This window comes from Ursus arctos, unplaced genomic scaffold (assembly GCF_023065955.2).
Source record: "Ursus arctos isolate Adak ecotype North America unplaced genomic scaffold, UrsArc2.0 scaffold_30, whole genome shotgun sequence".
NCBI classification, from domain to species: Eukaryota; Metazoa; Chordata; class Mammalia; order Carnivora; family Ursidae; genus Ursus; species Ursus arctos.
This window is the reverse complement of record NW_026622986.1, coordinates 12,318,160-12,336,421: the sequence shown is the minus strand read 5'-3', so window position 1 is coordinate 12,336,421 and position 18,262 is coordinate 12,318,160. Positions and strand designations below refer to the sequence as shown.

The 18,262-nt window shown below is 37.3% G+C and overlaps 1 protein-coding gene across 1 annotated transcript in view; it reads right to left on the bottom strand.

Moving 5' to 3' along the window:
* The window catches only part of MYO3A (myosin IIIA), a 240,290-nt gene extending 223,484 nt beyond the window's left edge, over nt 1-16,806 (bottom strand). The window contains exons 1-3 of the mRNA XM_048219508.2: nt 16,594-16,806; nt 15,873-15,954; nt 538-722 (exon numbers count right to left, since the gene is read on the bottom strand). Coding sequence (XP_048075465.2) covers nt 538-705 — 168 coding nt within the window. The 5' untranslated portion in view covers nt 706-722; nt 15,873-15,954; nt 16,594-16,806. The remainder of the gene's footprint in view (nt 1-537; nt 723-15,872; nt 15,955-16,593) is intronic.
* Between the last annotated feature and the right edge of the window lie 1,456 nt (nt 16,807-18,262).

The following is an 18,262-nucleotide window of genomic DNA, read 5'->3' as shown; positions in this document are numbered from 1 at the left end:
CATGCAATTTCCGTTCTTCATAAGGAAACTCACTCTGATTATAAGTGAACACCATTTCTGCTTTGGAAACATTTCAGCAAACCTGAAAATTAATTTCCCAACTCCGAAAGAAATATCATCTAAAATAAAACATTTCTGGGTTTGCTTAAGAAACATTCTGCCTGAAGCCTAAATAAATGCAAGAGGAAAAAGAGATCTGGCCAAGATGACATTTTAGAATTACTTCTAGACCCTTGAGTCTGTGTTCTTACAATTTTTTGAAATCTAAAATAACATTAGATCAACCATTGAGCTATGGAGAGCTGCACTTATTTATTTACTTACTTGTATTATATATTTGTTCAATTATTAAATATTTATTGGTCCCTATTGTATACATTAAGTATATAACAAGAAAAATCTAACAAATACTTTTTTTTTTTACATTTTCAACTGTAGTTGACATTATGATAAATAAATCAAGTTACCTACAGACTTTTTAACCGTTTAGTACAAATAAAAACGAAGTTAATAAAAAAAAAAAAAAACATGACATACATGAATTGGGTCCAGAATTTTCACTGCTGCTTTTTGGCCATTTTTTTTATTCAACACTTTAAAAACTTTCCCGTAAGTTCCTTTGCCAATCGTTTCGGTGATTTCCCATGTATCAGAAGGATCAGGAAAGTTATCAAAGATGATTGTTTTTCCAGTTAATGGAAGCATCTCACAAGCTTAAATCACTGCAGAGAAAAACACAGTTTCAGCTACAGTTGATTGGGGATATTAAATGGCACACATAAACTCATGGGAAATTATCTCACATTTCACTGATATGATGGAAAATATACAGCAGTAACCAAATGTACTCAGAATTATAGAAAATTTTAATTTCAATTCTTTTTGCAAACAGATTAATATGAGTTTAATAATGCTTTGTAAATAGGGCTTTATTTCTATGTTTAATATAGTCCGATATTAATTGCTCTTCATTCTTTTCATATTAAAATAAGAGGCACATATTTAAATCACTTTGATATACTGCTTTATACTCAGATATTAACACAATGAATCAAATAATTTAAAATTAACCTTAAAGACGATAAAATTCAATGTAGTCAAGGCAAATCCCACACTTTGAGGTGATTCTGTCTTATATCACTCCTCTATGTAAAACCCAATAATGGGTCCCCTCGTATTGCTTTTAGGATGAAATTTAACACAACCTACCAGGTCCTTTAAAGTATGGCCCTTGCTTAATGTCCTAGCCTCATGTCTCAACTCTTCTTCTCCCAGACACTACAAACCAGTCACCAGGATCCTTTAAAGTCGTTTATTTCTTGCTTAAGGATCTTAGTAGACATGAATCCCTCCCATTTTCTGCCTGTGGTTTCGTTATTAAATTCCAACACCTTCTTATCTTTCAGATCTTGGCTTAGATGTCATTTCCTCTGAATGTGACCACTCTCCATCCCACTTGGGTTGCATGCCCCACCCCTGTACTTGCATAGCACTCTTACCCACGTTTATCGGATCTTATGATATGCCCAACACCTGGCACAGTGTTGAAATAATAAGAGAATACAGCCAATGAGGTCACATGACTTTTAAAAGGCGGTGTTATATGTAACCTGAAATAAGATCCCAGGTTTCTTGACTTCCCAGTAGTGTTTTTAACTTTCTATATTCTCCCTCTATTACATTCAACCATTTGTATATAACCACAAAAAAACCACGCATACACACAGACACACACACAAAAACCACACACACAAAGAAAGTAAAAGAAAGAGCTCCCAGAACTTCTGGTGGCCCTTATATTTTTCTCAATTACCTGTGCAAAACCTCATAATCTTCAATGTTAAAAAGTTGCATGCAGTTGTGTATGCATACACACAGAACACATCTATTAATAAATAGGTATTAATACTACAATAATATTAGTCCATGAAATTCATTGGTCTAACCACAATTTTCAATCTCAGCCACACCACCAATCCACTGAGTCCTCACTTTCTTTATAGCCATCAAGCATGTTCAGTCATCATTCCTTCTCCATTTGCTTCTTCCTCAGCATAAATTCTACAGCTTGAGTTATGACTTCCTAGCAAACACCCTCAACATACTCTTGTTCCTCTTTCTCCACCATCAGTCTCCCAGGATAAAAAAAACCAAGTCTGTGAAACCCTACATGTCTTCACACCTGTGCCTGTAGCTAGAGAAAGACCATACAACCATATTGACTGGTTTCACTTCAAATTCAGAATAACAAACCTACAAGCAGACCCTCGACACTGCCTAGAAGCCCTACTGTGCTTCCCTGGTTTGTCTATTCCTTTCTCATTATTTCACAGTGATCCCTCTCCTCACATTTTTCTGTTCTCAATTGTTCTTCTTTGCTTTCTATCCCCGCCCACAAAATTTCCCAACTGATGCCCTTACTTAATAATTAATTGAAAAGATAAAAGCAACAGTAAACACCTTAAAACTACAGACTTCTCATCCTGAAAACTACAAAACAATATGCATCAAACATGAGTTCATTCTCATTATCCATCATCGATTTTTGCTGTTTGGCCTCAATTAGTCTGTTTCTTCAGTTCCTTCTCAGCCTTCAGAGTTTGGCTCAAACATTACTTTCTCAGAAAGGACTTTCTTGACTAACCTTCGTAAAGTTAGCTATCCCCACATATTTTATATCGCCTTTAGAATGTAAGCTACAAAAGAGTATAGACTTTATTTTTACTACTGTATCTGCAATTCCCAGAACAATGCCTAGCACATGGTAGGCAATTAGTAAATCTGGCAAAATGGGCAAATGTTTACCTGTTAATTCTGACAACACAGACCTTAGCTATCTTGTTCACATTCAAATCTAATAATGCCTAACTCTGTGCCTGGCATATAGTAGATGTTAAATATACAGCTGTTGAATAAATTAATCAATATGGTTCTTCAAAAGAAGTTTTTAAAGGAGGGAGAAAAAAAGGATTAGGGAGAGCTGGAAAGAATTTGAAAATCTAAACAAAATAAGGATCATGTTCTGATTCATTGTACTTAAGGGCACATCATCTCATAAATGGCTATGAATGCCTGCTAAAAATCACAGCGCTGCATAAAAACACATTTATGAATAGGCCTTAGAACACTTAATCTTTATGAAATTTGTGCCTTTGATCCAAAATGCAATGGAATAAGTAGGAGGTAATCAGTAATAATCATCCACTTTAGTGATTGCACAATCAGTGACAAGATAACTACTTCTTACATCTATGTACTTGAGTCATGCAAATGAGCATTTATACCAACCATATAATGTAAAAGTTAGACCAAAAGACCAAATTAAATCTCATTAAATGCCTGCAATAAGCGTTTTTAACCACAAGAAACATTCATTATATGAAATACTGCTTTTCAAGTGGTAATGTTAGTGAATACAATTTTAATTTCTGCTACATTAATTATTAGTAAGTAACTATTGGTATTTAAATATACAGGCATAAGAATGAACACCTAATGTGTGCAGAGTATTTTAGAGTCTTGGGGATACAAAGATAGGCAACTAATGGATAGATATATGTAAGTAATATTATGAAAAGTAGCAGATAATAGAAACAAGCCTAAAGTGCTATAGCAGCCCAGGTGAAGAAGCAATTAATTCTGAAGTGATCATGAAAAGATACAGAAAATAAGCAGTGTTGGAACTGGACATTGAACATGAACAGAAGTTTGTCCAAAACATAATTTCCTCTTCAACAATTCTCAGATAAATATTTAAAGCAGTGCATTGTTATATTATAAAAAATTATAAAACAATAATCACAGAATAACAAAAGCACAGGTGTTTTGGAAACAGAGAACACCTAGTCAAATCTCATTTAAAACAAATAAAACTCCCAACAAGTAGGTAAAATGAAGTCTGAAATGACTTCCTCAAAATTAAACATTAAAGAAGTCAAAACCTTCAAATAGAAGCAAGTCTTCTGAATCTTAAGCTATACTTTTTCCAGTACTGATAGATTATTATTTAAGAATAAAACAAAATATCAGTTAATAAACAACTAATTATTTAATAATTATAGTAGTTTGTATTCTACATGGCAATGAATGTTCATATTTTTTTCTAGTCCTTTAGCACTCACAGAATAAAAAAATAATTCTCTAGTTTATGAAATGAAAACTAACTTTTAATTATATGATCATATGGGCTAAATAATGTTTTGGTATATATACTTAATATATTTTGACATATGTATTTACCATAATTCCAAAAAGGTACTTCCATTTTAAAAGCTACATTTTAAAAATGAAGAATCAGCTTTTTGAATTGATTTATTATACATTGAACCGCTGAGGGTTTTTTTTGGTCACAATAGAAAAAAGACCATATTACAATGAAAAAAGTATCTTACTTCAGGATCTTATCATTCATCTCAACACTTATTTTGACTGCTTTTGTAAACCTTACCTTCATTCTTCTTTACTAAAGTAACCAAACTGCCCTCATGCTCATTCTAAAACACAGCAGGACTGATCTCCCATGGGGCTGTGTCTTCCCTCTGCCTGGAATGCTCTTTCTCCAGATATCCGTATTGCTTACTTCCTCACTTCCTTTAATTCTTGCATCAGTCATCACCTCCTCGATAAGTCCTATCTTAAGCATCCTGTTTAAAATGCCACCTTGCCCTCCTCCATTCTACCCTACCTCCAAACTCTTGGTCCCCCTTTCCCTGCTCTATTTTCATAACAGTTTTTACCTCCTTTCATGCTATATCACTTCCTGTTTATTATGTTTTACTTATTGTTTTTCTATACTACTAGAATGTAAGCCCATGAGCATTTAAATTTTATCCAGGTTGTTCACTGATCTATCCCAAAGACTCTAAACCCATGACTGGCACAGAGGAAGTATTTGTTGAATACTGGATAGAGATGAATAAACACAGTAGCTAGAAAAATTTCAGATGATTTTACCAATGAATTCAATCAAAAATTAAGAAAGAGGGGCGCCTGGGTGGCACAGCGGTTAAGCGTCTGCCTTCGGCTCAGGGCGTGATCCCGGCGTTGTGGGATCGAGCCCCACATCAGGCTCTTCCACTGTGAGCCTGCTTCTTCCTCTCCCACTCCCCCTGCTTGTGTTCCCTCTCTCGCTGGCTGTCTCTATCTCTGTCAAATAAATAAATAAAATCTTTAAAAAAAAAAATTAAGAAAGAAAGAATGTCATCTTATGCAATCTTTTTTCAGGGACTAGAGATAGAGGGAACACCTGAAAGTATCTACGAAGAGATAGAAATTATTTAAAAAAAAAAAAAAAAGCACCAAACAGAAATCCCAGATATGAAAATTAAATACTTGAATTGAAAAAAATTCCCTAAAGGAGTTTAATAACAGACTTGAACAGTCAGAAGAAAACCAGCAAACTTAAAGCCAAGTCATTTGAAATTTCAAGTCTGAGGAGCAAAAAGAATAAAGAATGTAGAAAAATGAGCCTAAGGGACTTCTGAGATACCATCAAGAGGACCCATATAAGCAAAGAAGGAGAAGAAAAGGGAGAGGGATGGGGAGAGGGAGGAAGAGGAAGAAGAAAAAGGAGAAAGAGAATGAGGCAGGGAGATTATTTGAAGAAATAATGACTAAAAACATCATAAATTTAAGGAAAAAGACAGGGATGTACAAATCCATGTAGATGGATCTACAAATCCAAGAGGCCCAACAAACTGCAAGGATAAATCCAAAGAAACCCACACTGAGACACATTATTATGAAGTTATCGAAAGACAAAGACAAAGAAGGAATCTTAAAGGCAACAATAGAAAAGCAACTCATCATTTACAAGATTTCCCAGCAGAAACCTTGTAAGTCAGAAGGCAGTGGGAAAATATAGTTAATGTGCTGAAAGAAAAACTTGTCAACTGAGAATTTTATATGCGGCAAAACTGTCCTTCGAATATGAGAAAGAAATTAACATTTCCCCAAATAAATAAAAGCTGAGGGAGTTCATTACCACTAGATCTGTCCTATAAGAACTGCTAAAGAGAGTCCTTCAGGTTGAAATAAAGGATGCTAGACATTATATAATGATTAAAGGATTAACTCACCAAGAAGATATAGCAATTATAAATATATCAAAGCTCCAAATATATAAAATAAACACTGATGTAATTGAAGAAGAAATAAATAGCTCTACAATAATAGCAGAAAACTTCAATAGCCTGCCTACTGCAACAGATAAACAATGAAACAGAGATCAGTAAGGAAATATAGGACCTGAACAACACTGTAGACCAATCTGATCTAACAGACACATACAGAATGCTCTATCTAACAATAGCAGAATACACATTTTTCTCAAGTGTAAATGGAACATTCTTCAAGATAAACCATATGTTAGGCCACAAAACAAGTCTTAATAAAATTTAAAAGACTGAAAGCATACAAAATACCTTTTTCAATCAGAACATAATGGAACTAGAAATCAACAGCCGAAAGAAAATGGAAAATCCACATATATGTGGAAATTAAACAACATACTATTAAACAACTGATGAGTCCTACAAGAAATCACAAGGAAAATTAGAAAATATCTTGAAGCAAATGAGACCACAATACAGCGAAACTTAAGGGATACAACAAAAGCAGTGCTAAGAGGCAAATTTATACGTATAAAAGTTTATGTTAAAAAAGAAGAAAAATCTCAAATCCTAATTATACCTTAAAACTGGAATTAGAGGAAGAGGAACAAATTAAACCCAAAAGTAATAAAAAGAAATAATAAATATTAGAGCAGTGATAAATAAAATAGAAAAGAGAAAAACAATAGAAAAAAATCAACAAAACCAAGAGTTTGTTCTTCAAGAGATAAACAAAACTGACAAACCTTTAGTTAGACTAAAAAAAAAAAAAAAGAAGACAACACAAATAAAACCAGAAATGAAAGAGGGGGCATTACTACTGATTTCAAAAAAATAGAAAGGATTGAACAATTACATGCCCACACAAATTTGTCCATTTCATCTAGTTTGTCCAAACTAGATGAAATGGACAAATTCCTAAAAACATACAAGCTACCAAGACCGAATCATGAAAAAATTTTAAATCTGAACAGCCCTATAATTAGTGAGGAAATTGAATCAGTAATCAAAAACCTCTCAATAACAAAAGAAGCCTAGGACCACATAGATTTACTGGTTAATTCTACTAAACATTAAAGGAAAATTAACACCTTAAACAAAAATTAACATCTTAAACTCTTAACAAGCAAGGACTAAGAATCCTTAAGCTCTTCCAAAAAATATAAGAGGAGTGACCAGTGCCTAACTCATTCTATGAGTCCAGCTTTACCCTGATACGAAAGCCAGGCAAAGACACTACAAGAAAAGAAAACTGCAGACCAATATCCCAATAAACACTGATACAAAAATCTTCAAATAAAATACCACCACTCTGAATTCAATAGCATATTTAGAGGGTCCCAATAGCATATTCAAAGGATCATACACAATAACCAACTGGGATTTATTCCTGGAATGCAAATCAATCAATGAAAATCAACAAATGAATACATGTCATTAACAAATGAAGAGTAAAGAAATGATCATTTAGTAAAGAAATGATGCAGAAATGCATTTGATAAAATTTAACACTCTTTTAAGATTTTAAAAAAATATTCAAACTAAGAATAGAAGAAAACTCCCTGGACATAATAAAGGCCATCTATGAAAAACCCATCACTAACATCACACTCATTGGTAAAAGACTAAAAGCCTTTCCTCCAAGAACAGGAACAGGCAAGGAGGCCTACTTTTGCCTTTTCTATTCAATACAGTACCAGAAGTCCTCGCCAGAGCAAGCAGTCAAGAAAAAGAAAAAACATCCATGGATAAAGAAGATGTAGTATATATATAATGGAATATTAGTCGGCCATCAAAAAAAAAACGGAATCTTGCCATTTGCAAAAATGTGGATGGAACTAGAAGGTATCAGGCTAAGCAAAATAAGTCAATCAGAGAAAGACAACCATCACATGATTTCACTCATATGTGGAATTTAATAAACAAAACAGAGGAGCATAGAGGAGGGGAGGGCAAAATAAAACAAGATGAAATCAGAGAGAGAGACAAACGAAAAGAGACGCGTAACTATAGGAAACAAACTGAAGGTTGCTGCAGGGGAGAGCAGTGGGGGGACGGGGTAACTGGGTGATGGGCATTAAGAAGGGCATGTGATTTAATGAGCACTGGGTGTTATAAAAGACAGATGAATTACTGAACTCTAACTCTGAAACTAATATACCCTATATGTTAATTAATTGAATGTAAATAAAATTAAACTAAAAAAAGAATAAAGCCTTCCCATATCAAAAGTGAAAAAAAAAAGACATCCAAATTGGAAGAGAAGATTAAAATTATCTCTATTTCTCTATTCACAGATGACTTGATCTTATATGTAAAAAACCCTAAAGAAGCCACAAAAAGACTGTTAGAACTAATCAATGAATTCAGAAAAGTTTCAGGGTGCAAAATCAGTTTCATGTCTATACACCAACAATGAATCTGAGAAGGAAATTCAGAAAACAATTCTATTTACAATAGCACCAAAAAGAATAAAATACTTAGGAATAAATTTAAGCAAGGCAGCAAGAGACTTGTACAGTGAAAACTATAAAACACTGTTGAAAGATATTAAACAAGACACAAAGAAAGGTAGAGACATCCTGTGTTCACATATTGGAAGACTTGATATTGTTAAGATGTCAATACTACCCCAAACAATTTACAGATGCATTCCCTATCAAAATCCCAAAAAGAAATAAAAAAAAATCCATCCTAAAATTCACACAGAATCTCAAAGAATCTTAACCCAAACAATACTAAAAAGAAGGATAAAGTTGGAGGTCTCACACTTCCTGATTTCAAAACTTACTTCAAAGTTACAATAATCAAAACAATGTGATACTGGCATAAAGACAGACATACAGAACAAAAGAATAAATTAGAGAGCCCAAAAATAAAACTTCACATATACGATGTTCAAATGATTTTCAATGATTTTCAACAAGACTGCCAAGACCATTAAATTGGCAAAGAACAATCTTTTCAACAACTGGTGCTGAGAAAACTGGATAACCATGTGTAAAAGAATGAAGTTGAATCCTTATGTTACACCATATACAAAAAATTAACCCCCTGCGTCAGGCTCCCAGATCAGAGGGGAGTCTGCTTGGGACTCTCTCTCTTTCCGTCTGCCCTTCCCCCCCATGATCGCTCTCTCTCTCTCTCTCTCTCTTTCTCTCTCTCTCAAAAAAATAAATAAGCCTTTTAAAAAAAAAGATTGAAAAAATTAACCCCAAATGTATCAAAGACTTAAACATAAGAGCTAAAACTACAGAACTTAGAAGAAAAAATAGAGAAAAGCTTCATAACGGTGGATTTGGCAATGACTTCTTGGATATGACACTAAAACACAGGCAACAGAAAAAAATAGAGAAATTGGATTTCATAAAAACTCTTGTGCATCAAAGGACACTATCAACGGACTGAAAAGACAACCTGCAGAATAGAAGAAAATATTTGCAAATCATGTATCTTATAAAGGGTTAACCGGGATGTAAAAAGAACTCCTACAGGACAACAACAAAATAACCCCATTTAAAATATGGGCAAAGGACTTGAATAGATACTTGTCCAAAAAGATATACAAATGGCCAATAAGCAAATGAAATGATGCTCATCACCACTAATCATTAGGAAAATGCAAACCAAAACCATAATGAGATACTACTTCACACCCATTAGGATGGCTATTATCAAAAACACAGAAAACAAGTGTCGTTGAGGTTGGGAGAAATTGGAACTCTTGTGCCTTGCTGGCGGGAATGTAAATTAGCGTAGCTGCTGCAGAAAATGGGATAGTGGCTCCTCAGAAAAACACAGAATTAACAACAATTCTACTTTTGGGTATATATTCAACAGAACTGAAAGCAGGTTCTCAAAGAGATATATGTATATCCGTGTTTGTAGCCGTATTATTCACAGTAGCTAAAAGGTGGGAGCAACGCGCATGTCCGTCAATGGATGACATGCACTGATACAACGTTGTATAGACATACAATGGAATATTATTCTGTCTTAGAAGGGAAAGGACATTCTGACACATGCTACAACATGGATTAGCCTAGGAGACATTATGCTTACCACAAAAGGGCAGCCACAAAAGGGCAACTATTGCACGGTTCCATTTACATAGAGTACCTAGAACAGTCAAACTCAGAGATGGAAAGTCGAGTTGTGCTTACTAGAGACTTGGAGGAAGGAGAATGAATGGAAATTGTTGTTCAATGGGTAGAGTTTCAGTTTAAGAAGATAAAAAAGTTCTGGAGATGGATGGTGGTGATAATAGTTCAACAATAGGAAGGGACTTAATCTCACCAAACTGCACATTTAAAAATGATTAAAAGTATAAATTGTATGTAATGCGCATTTTGACACAATAAAAATGTTACTCGGGAGGTAGTAGAGGGAAACAAAGTAATGAAAAAGAGGAAAGCCTAACTGAAAGATATGGAAAGGAGAATGGAACGGTCCACTTGCCCTCAGACTCACACATAACCTTCCATGTCCTGAGTCTGGAGAGCTGCTATCTCAAAACCGTATTTCCCACCCTACTTGTTCCCTTGGCTTCCTCCTCCGCTAAATTCTGTCCGTGAGAGTCTCAGGCAGGAGACTGGATGGGAGGAGGAGGGGATATCAGGATATTTCTCCTCTGCTGTGTCTGGGTTTTATGATGTCTCCATCAGCGGCTATGTCTCTATGGTCCCTGTTTCTGTAAGGCAGAACCTGCTACAGCTCGAGGGGACCTCAGCTTCTGGGATCTGGTAAGACTGTCTCCTTATTGCAAGCCTACAGCCCAAGCAGTGACAAGAGTTTTTTGCTATTGCTAAACATAAACGGCCTCACTATGCCCTGTTTGGCATTCAGATGTCCCAAAACATTTCTAACTAGTTTTTCACATGTCTTAGTCTGTTCAGGCTGCAATAACAAAAACACCATAAGCTCGGTGGCTTTTAAACAACAAATACTTATGTCTCCCAGTTCTAGAGCTGGGACGTCCAATGTCATGTGCTAGCAAATCCAATGTCTGGTGAGGACCCACTTTCTAGACAGCTGTGTTTTCACAATAACCTCTCGTGGCGGAGAAGCTGAGCTAGATTTCTGGGGTCTCTTTTATAAGGACATTAATCTTACTCGTGAGGCTCCTCATAACCTAATCACCTCCAAAGACCCTACCTCCCAACACCCTGGTGGTCAGGATTTCAACATAGGAATTTTGGAAGGACACAAACATTCAGACCAGAGCACCATCTGAAATTCCCTGTTGAAGCATCCAGTATTAACTGTTTTCTAGACTGACTCAGTCCAACACACATCCAATCCACTTAAGAAGAAAATAGAGAGAATGGAGAAAAAGCAACAGGTCATGGCTGAGAGTTTTCCCAAAAAGGTGAAAGGTGTCAACACTCAAGTTTAGGAAGCTCAAGTAGGGTAGATAAAAAGAAATCCACAGTTAGATACACACCACAGTAACACCATGGAACCCCAAAGACAAAGAAAAGCTCTTAAAACCAATCAACTAGAAAACATATATTACATGTAGAGGAAAACAATTAGAATGACTGCTGATATTTCTTTTTGTTAAGATTTATCTTTTAGAGAGAGAGAGGGAGAGCCGGGGGACGGGCAGAGGGAAAGGGGAGAAGCAGACTCCCTGCTGAGTGGGGAGCGCCACGTGGGGCTCCATCCCAGGACCCTGAGATCATGACCTGGGCAGAAATCAAGAGTCAGACACTCAACCAACTGAGCCACCCAGGTGTCCCTTGACTGCTGATATTTCAATAGAAAGCAGTAGTACGTTATATTTAAAAAAAAAAAAAAAAAATATATATATATATATATATTCAAATGAAAGACCATAATTGTTAATCTAAACAAAAGTATCCACAAAAGTATCTTTCAAGATCAAAGGCAAGATAAAGACAAATACATATATATTCAAATGAAAGAAAATAATTGTTAATCTAAACAAAAGTATCCACAAAAATATCTTTCAAGATCAAAGGCAAGATAAAGACATTTTTCACCAAAAAAGAATGTGTGTTTAACAATAATGACCCCTGAGAAAGAGCACATTTATCGGATACCTTTCAAGAACAGTAATGATTCACAAGAAAGGTCTAAATTGCCAAAAACAGCAAAGCAACTGTTATGCACGTGTATAAATCTAAACCAGCACTGACTGCAAGACACAAGAATAGATAATAATGAATGATACTAATAATGAAATGAATAATAATGAATAAAATGAATAATAATGAAAAGTGCAGTAATAGGATTTCAGTGTTCCTAAATTCCTTATATGGTTAAAGAGGCAGTTAGAAATAATAACTTCAGACTTTTAAGATAAATATACATGTTAAATATATTAAACACGAGAACCTCAAAGTACCATTATATACAGAAAGTAGCAGGTGGCTTTCCTCAAAGCCAAGCAATATTGTAATACCCCAACTCTTACTTTTAAAAACATTCATCATATATTTTTGCAGAACATATTGGAGGATCCTTCCCTCAATGTGCCCACCTCTGCTAAGCTGTTTCAACTTCGCCACGAAAAGTTTAAGTTAGATTCAAAAGGAGTTCCTGCCTACAACGGAAGAGACATACTGGAAGGTCAACAGGTCGGCTACCTAAGTTATCCCTCTCCACCCGGCAGCCAGAATGATCGCGACACAGAAAATCAGATCACATTAGTTTCCTGCTAACGAGCCTTCAAAATCCATATTCTTACTGCGTGCTCCAGACCCTGAACGATCTGGCTCTTTCTGACACCCCTAACTAAACTCGCCCGAAGTTTTTCGTCACCACTCCCTGTGTCTTCAGCCTCCACTGGTGCCTGACAGGTGTTGGAACACCATAGACTCTTGTCTGCTGCAGGATGCCCTGTTGTCTTGGCCCAGCTGCCTCCCCAAACCCTCTGCATGGCTGGCTTGACCTTCTCTCTCACACACACCATGAGGATCTCATACAATTACTACACCCACAAATGAACTACCCCTGCTCTTATCTTATTGTATAGATTATCCTCTTGGCATGACTGTGAAAGTAATAAAGGCTCCCTGTTAAAAGAAGCCCACTAAAAAGTGTGTTTGCCATAGAAAAAACTTCCCAGAGACACCAGGTGAATCCCCACACAAGTTTTGGGTATCTCCTTTCTCACAGAACTTTAAAACACACTCATAGAAATCTCTGGTCTAGCTTAACTGCAGACCAGATGAACTGGACACATATCCCTTTTCAGCTTTCCAATAACATAGGTAATAAAGTATGGCCTAAAAAAGACCTTGTCTAGTTATATGTATGGTCTGTTTTGAATGACCCGTAATCAACGTTTTGTTCCCTTCAATTTGCTTAAAGATGCTCTGTAGAGAAGGAGAACAAGGACTACCAATGTACTTCCATACATGCATTCTTCCTACCACTCATTTTCTTAGTTTGTAATTATGGGGATAAAAGTACTCGCTTAAAATAAATGCTGAAACCGAAAGAAAGGCTATCATTTCCTAGCAAATTTCTCCATAGTTAAAAAGTGGCATTAGTAGGATGCCTGGGTGGCTCGGTTGGTTAAGTGTTTGCCTTCAGGTCAAGTCATGATCCCAGGGTCCTGGGATCAAGTCCTGCGTTGGGATCCTTGCTCAGCAGGGAGCCTGCTTCTCCCTCTGCCTGCTGTTCCCCCTGCTTGTGCTTTCTCTCTCTCTCTCTGACAAATAAATAGATAAGATCTAATAAAAGATAAAAAAATAAAATAAAAAGTGGCATTAGTGAGAACCCAAAACAACTTTAAGTCATCAGAACACTATTTTAAGCTTTAGTACAAATCTGTAAGCTTCAATGTCCACAGCTATAAAATGGAATGATAACGCATGTCTGAACTAATTCTGAGTTGATTTAAGTATCAAATAAGGAAAATGTTTAATAAATTGTAATACAAGATTACTCTACTCCTTTTTAAAGGATAAAAGTTGGGTTATGGTTTTGGCCACACAATCACCCGTACAAATTAGTAAGGTTTATTTTCTGAGTCAGAAATCACAACCTGCAACGTCTGCAGGGCAAGGGAGGTGAAATACATGAGTGAAGCAGGTGGGAAGAAGCACAAGCAGGGAGTGGAGGCCTTGTGGAAATTGGAGCGTATGCAGACTCTGTCCAAAGTGGGCAAGCTCCGTCTTGCAACTGTTTTTCAGGAAAAGCTAGGACTCTGGGAATTTATATAACATGTACTAATTTTAAAATATTGGTAAACGGGGTGGGGGGCGCTTGAGTGGCTTGGTCAGTTAAGTGTCTGCTTTCGGTTCAGGTCATGATCCCATGATCCCTGGGGTAGAGCCCCATATGGCATCCAGATCCCTGCTCAGTGGGGAGTCTGCTTCTCCATCTCTCTCTGCCCCTCCCCCAGCTTATGTTCTCTCTTTCTCTCTTGCTCTCCTCCAATAAATAAATAAAATCTTAAAAAAATTAAAATATTGGTAAATGATTTTAAAGTATTTAATTATTTTAAAGTGATGAGCTCACCCAAATCAACATGTCTAAAGACCAAATTCAGCTTTTATGCTATCACCTTATGACTTCTACGTGAGGTTTTGTGTTCTTTGTCAAGAAATGGACAAGAGACATAAACCTAACCACATGGTATAATCATCCTCAGAGCTCAGGAAAAATGGACACTAACAGCGGCTAGCCTTTCTCTGACTGACTACCATATGCCAGGTGCCTACTGTACTTATAGTTTTATATGCATTATGTCATTTAAGACTCATAAGAAACATTCCAGAAAGGCATTACTGTAACCCGTATTTTCAGAAAAGAAGACTGGGATTAAAGAGTTTTTAAGGTCATAATGCTGGTGAATGGTAGAGTCAAGAAAAAGAGCAGGTCAAAGGCCATGGTAGAAAGTTGGTGTTCAATGATAGATGATTTCAGTTCAGAAGGGTAATGCTCCCCAACTTGAGGTTCCTGACTCCCTATGTGTCCCCAAAGTGCTAAGAGGTCTTCTGTGAATTATTTTGAAAGTCTAATGGAAATGTTCTATTAACCCTCTAATGGATAACTGAATTTGTTTCCTGTTACCAGGGAAAGGGAGTTTGCTAGACAAATCTTTCAAATTATAGGTCCAGGGGAAAGATTAATGAAGGGATCTTTGTTTAAAAAAAAAAAAGTTGGAAATGAAAAGTTTAGAGCACTGACATCGTAGAAATTATTAAAATGATAAAACATTTCACATCACAACTTTATATAATCTACATTCATATACTCTAAAGTAGATTTGCACTTACAAATATTTGTTCGTTCACCAAACTCTTAGTAGCAACTAATGGACCTTCAAATATTTTGGATTTGGCAGATAAAAGTTATTTTTCAAACACTTGCACAACAAATTTAGGCCGTAAAGATACAGTTGAAAAAGAAAGAGCAAGACAATGTTACCCCCTTTTATGATGTGACCATAATCTCTTGCAAATAGATAAACCAAGCTGGTATTAAAGACCATCAAGTTGAATCTTTCACTTTGCACTTTTCTCCCTCACCAGTAATAATAAAAAGAAGGACTAAGACAAATGAGAGTAATTTTTCACAGGAGCCAGACATCACATCAATATACTCATAAAAAACAAGTTATCATTGAAATCATATACATCTCTAATTCTCCCATTTGAAAACAATTACCTTTTATAATGTCATAAAAATCAATATGGCATGGATAACACGGACCCTCATTTATTTGTCAAAACTTGGAACTTAGGCTCCAGCAAATCCAGAGGACTTGTCAAGTTGATCACCTACCTTTAGAAAAGTCTGAAAGTCATGCATAATAATGCTCAGATGAAAGACATAAAGCATCCAGGCTGCGGCTGTGATCCTGGGCCTGTGACACACAACAACAAAGTCTTGGTGTTACAGGGATAAGCATCCAGGATCTGGGGAAAGTAATCAGAAGTTGAACTTACAAACATTTAAGCAGTATGGCAGGTCTAGAATTTTCTCCTCTGTGTTAGCATTTTTACACAACTAACACGGAGCACAAAGCACTTCATCTCCTTTACTGGTATAAAACAAATATAAAGTCACTGGAACAATGTGAATTATAAAAAAACAACATAAACTTAAGGCTTTAAGAGCACCTACAATCACCAAGAAAACTGCAGAAACAATGAAACCCATGAAGAGTCTTCGGATTTTCAAAAATCTTTTTTTTTTCTTTTTAATTTTAGTGCCTTTACAAGGGCTATTTCAAGGCTTACGTCCAATTACCATCCTACTAATAATAAATGATCACTTACAATTTTGTTTAAAATTTCTCTTAGGAAAATGTTAGCAAGGTGCAAATAGAAGAAACTACTGGAAAACAGAACAGGGCTGTTAGCAAGTTGAAATGACATCGTTTCTGGTAGGATTCCCCTATTTCTCCACAAGGATCACAGTGCTCTTGTCTGCACTTTCTCTCTCTTCAGAAAGAAAACTTTCCAGAGGCGCATGGAGTTGCAGGGACGCCAGACCCACCGACCTGCTCCTCGAGAAATCATCCCCAGCAAGAGCTTCCCGGGGCCGACCCAGCGCGGCGTGGCGTGGCGCCACAGGTTCCCCCCGGAGGCGAGGTGCGTCCTCCCTCCGTTGTCCCCGCACGTTCTTCACGCTTGCGCTCCAGCTCTCCGAGCCGGCCCGGGGCGCGCACGGACGCTGTGGCTTCGCGCTCTCGGAGCCCCGCGCGCGCCCTCCACGTCCCCGAGAGTGGGAAGCGGCACCGCTTCCAACGCCGCGCAGGCCCCGCCCCGTCGCCGGGCTCCTCGCCGGACCCGCGCGGCCCTGACCCCTTCCTGGGCCGGAAACGAGTGCCTCCTTATTCCCCTCCCGGGGCGCAGGGACGTGCTTCCTCCCCGCCGCGCCCCCGCCGCACCCCGTGCACGCCAAAAGAGATGGTCGCGCCACCTGCGCCTCGGAATCTCGCGGGACCGTTGGCTGGCGGCCGGGGCTGCGAGGGCCTTCCCGGGGACTCGGCCCGCGCCTTCCTGGCCTGGTGCCCGGGACGTGGGGGAAGGGGAATGCAGCGCCCACTCTGGGGCGTCCCGGATCCCTGGAACGCCCGGAGAGGCACAGCGTCCTGGAACAGATTCACCTCATTTTAATGCGCGGTGTCTCCCCCCGCCCACGCCAAGAACTTACCTAGTCTTTGGGGCTGGCCCCGTCGGGGCTGAAAATGAGCATCGGTTTTAGACCCGCAAAAGGAAAGTGACTAATGAAGTTATCCCCGGATACCAATTCACTTTGGCGGTTTAAGGAACCTGGAAAACTGGAAGCTTCAGGAAGACTGCTATGAATTACCAGTCCTCTAGCTGGTCCCGTGCGGCGCCAGTCCTGTGCTCCCTGTCCTGACAGTTCTGAGCCCACGGAATGGTCATGCTGACCACATTCCCCTGAACAGCCTCAAGGGACATTTTGCACATAGTTAAGCCTTCCTTCCCCCTCAACAGGTGAGAACCACAGTCAAAATGTCCTTTGATTCTGTTAATAATATAAATGGGCCTAACATTCATGATGTTATCTAAGTGAGAAGAATTCTAGAATAGAGGTCATCGAGTCCTAATCAATGCATTTGCCTTAAGAAAGAACATAGTCATTTCAATAGATGCCAAAAAGGCATTCATCACATTCGAGATCCTTCCTCGGAAAAGATCTCTGAAATCTAGAAATCGAACAATGAATTTTTCTCAGACTATCATGTATCTCATCTGATATCTGAGGATATCTCAGAATATTGAGAATATCATATCAATACTAACATGTAAACAGACTCAAAATTTTAAGTTACTTCTTTAAAAACCAGCATGTTAAATTTATTATTTAACATAATAAAAAGAAGTAACCAACAGGCCACATACAAAATAAAATAAGCGAACTATAACCAATTAAAATACAATGGGAAAATAGATCCCATTCACAATAGCAACTAAGAATACAAAATAATTAGGAATGATAAAAAATGAGAGATGTAGGAGATCTGAAAAAGAAAAATGCAGGACTATTGAGAAAGTATCTATAAGATATTTTATTAACTAGGGAGACAGAGGATATCCTTAAATTAGAAGACAAGATTTTAAATACATAATTACTACTTCCTAAATTATGAGACAAAAATATTCTAGAATTCATCTTAGAAACTACATAAACTAGAAAAG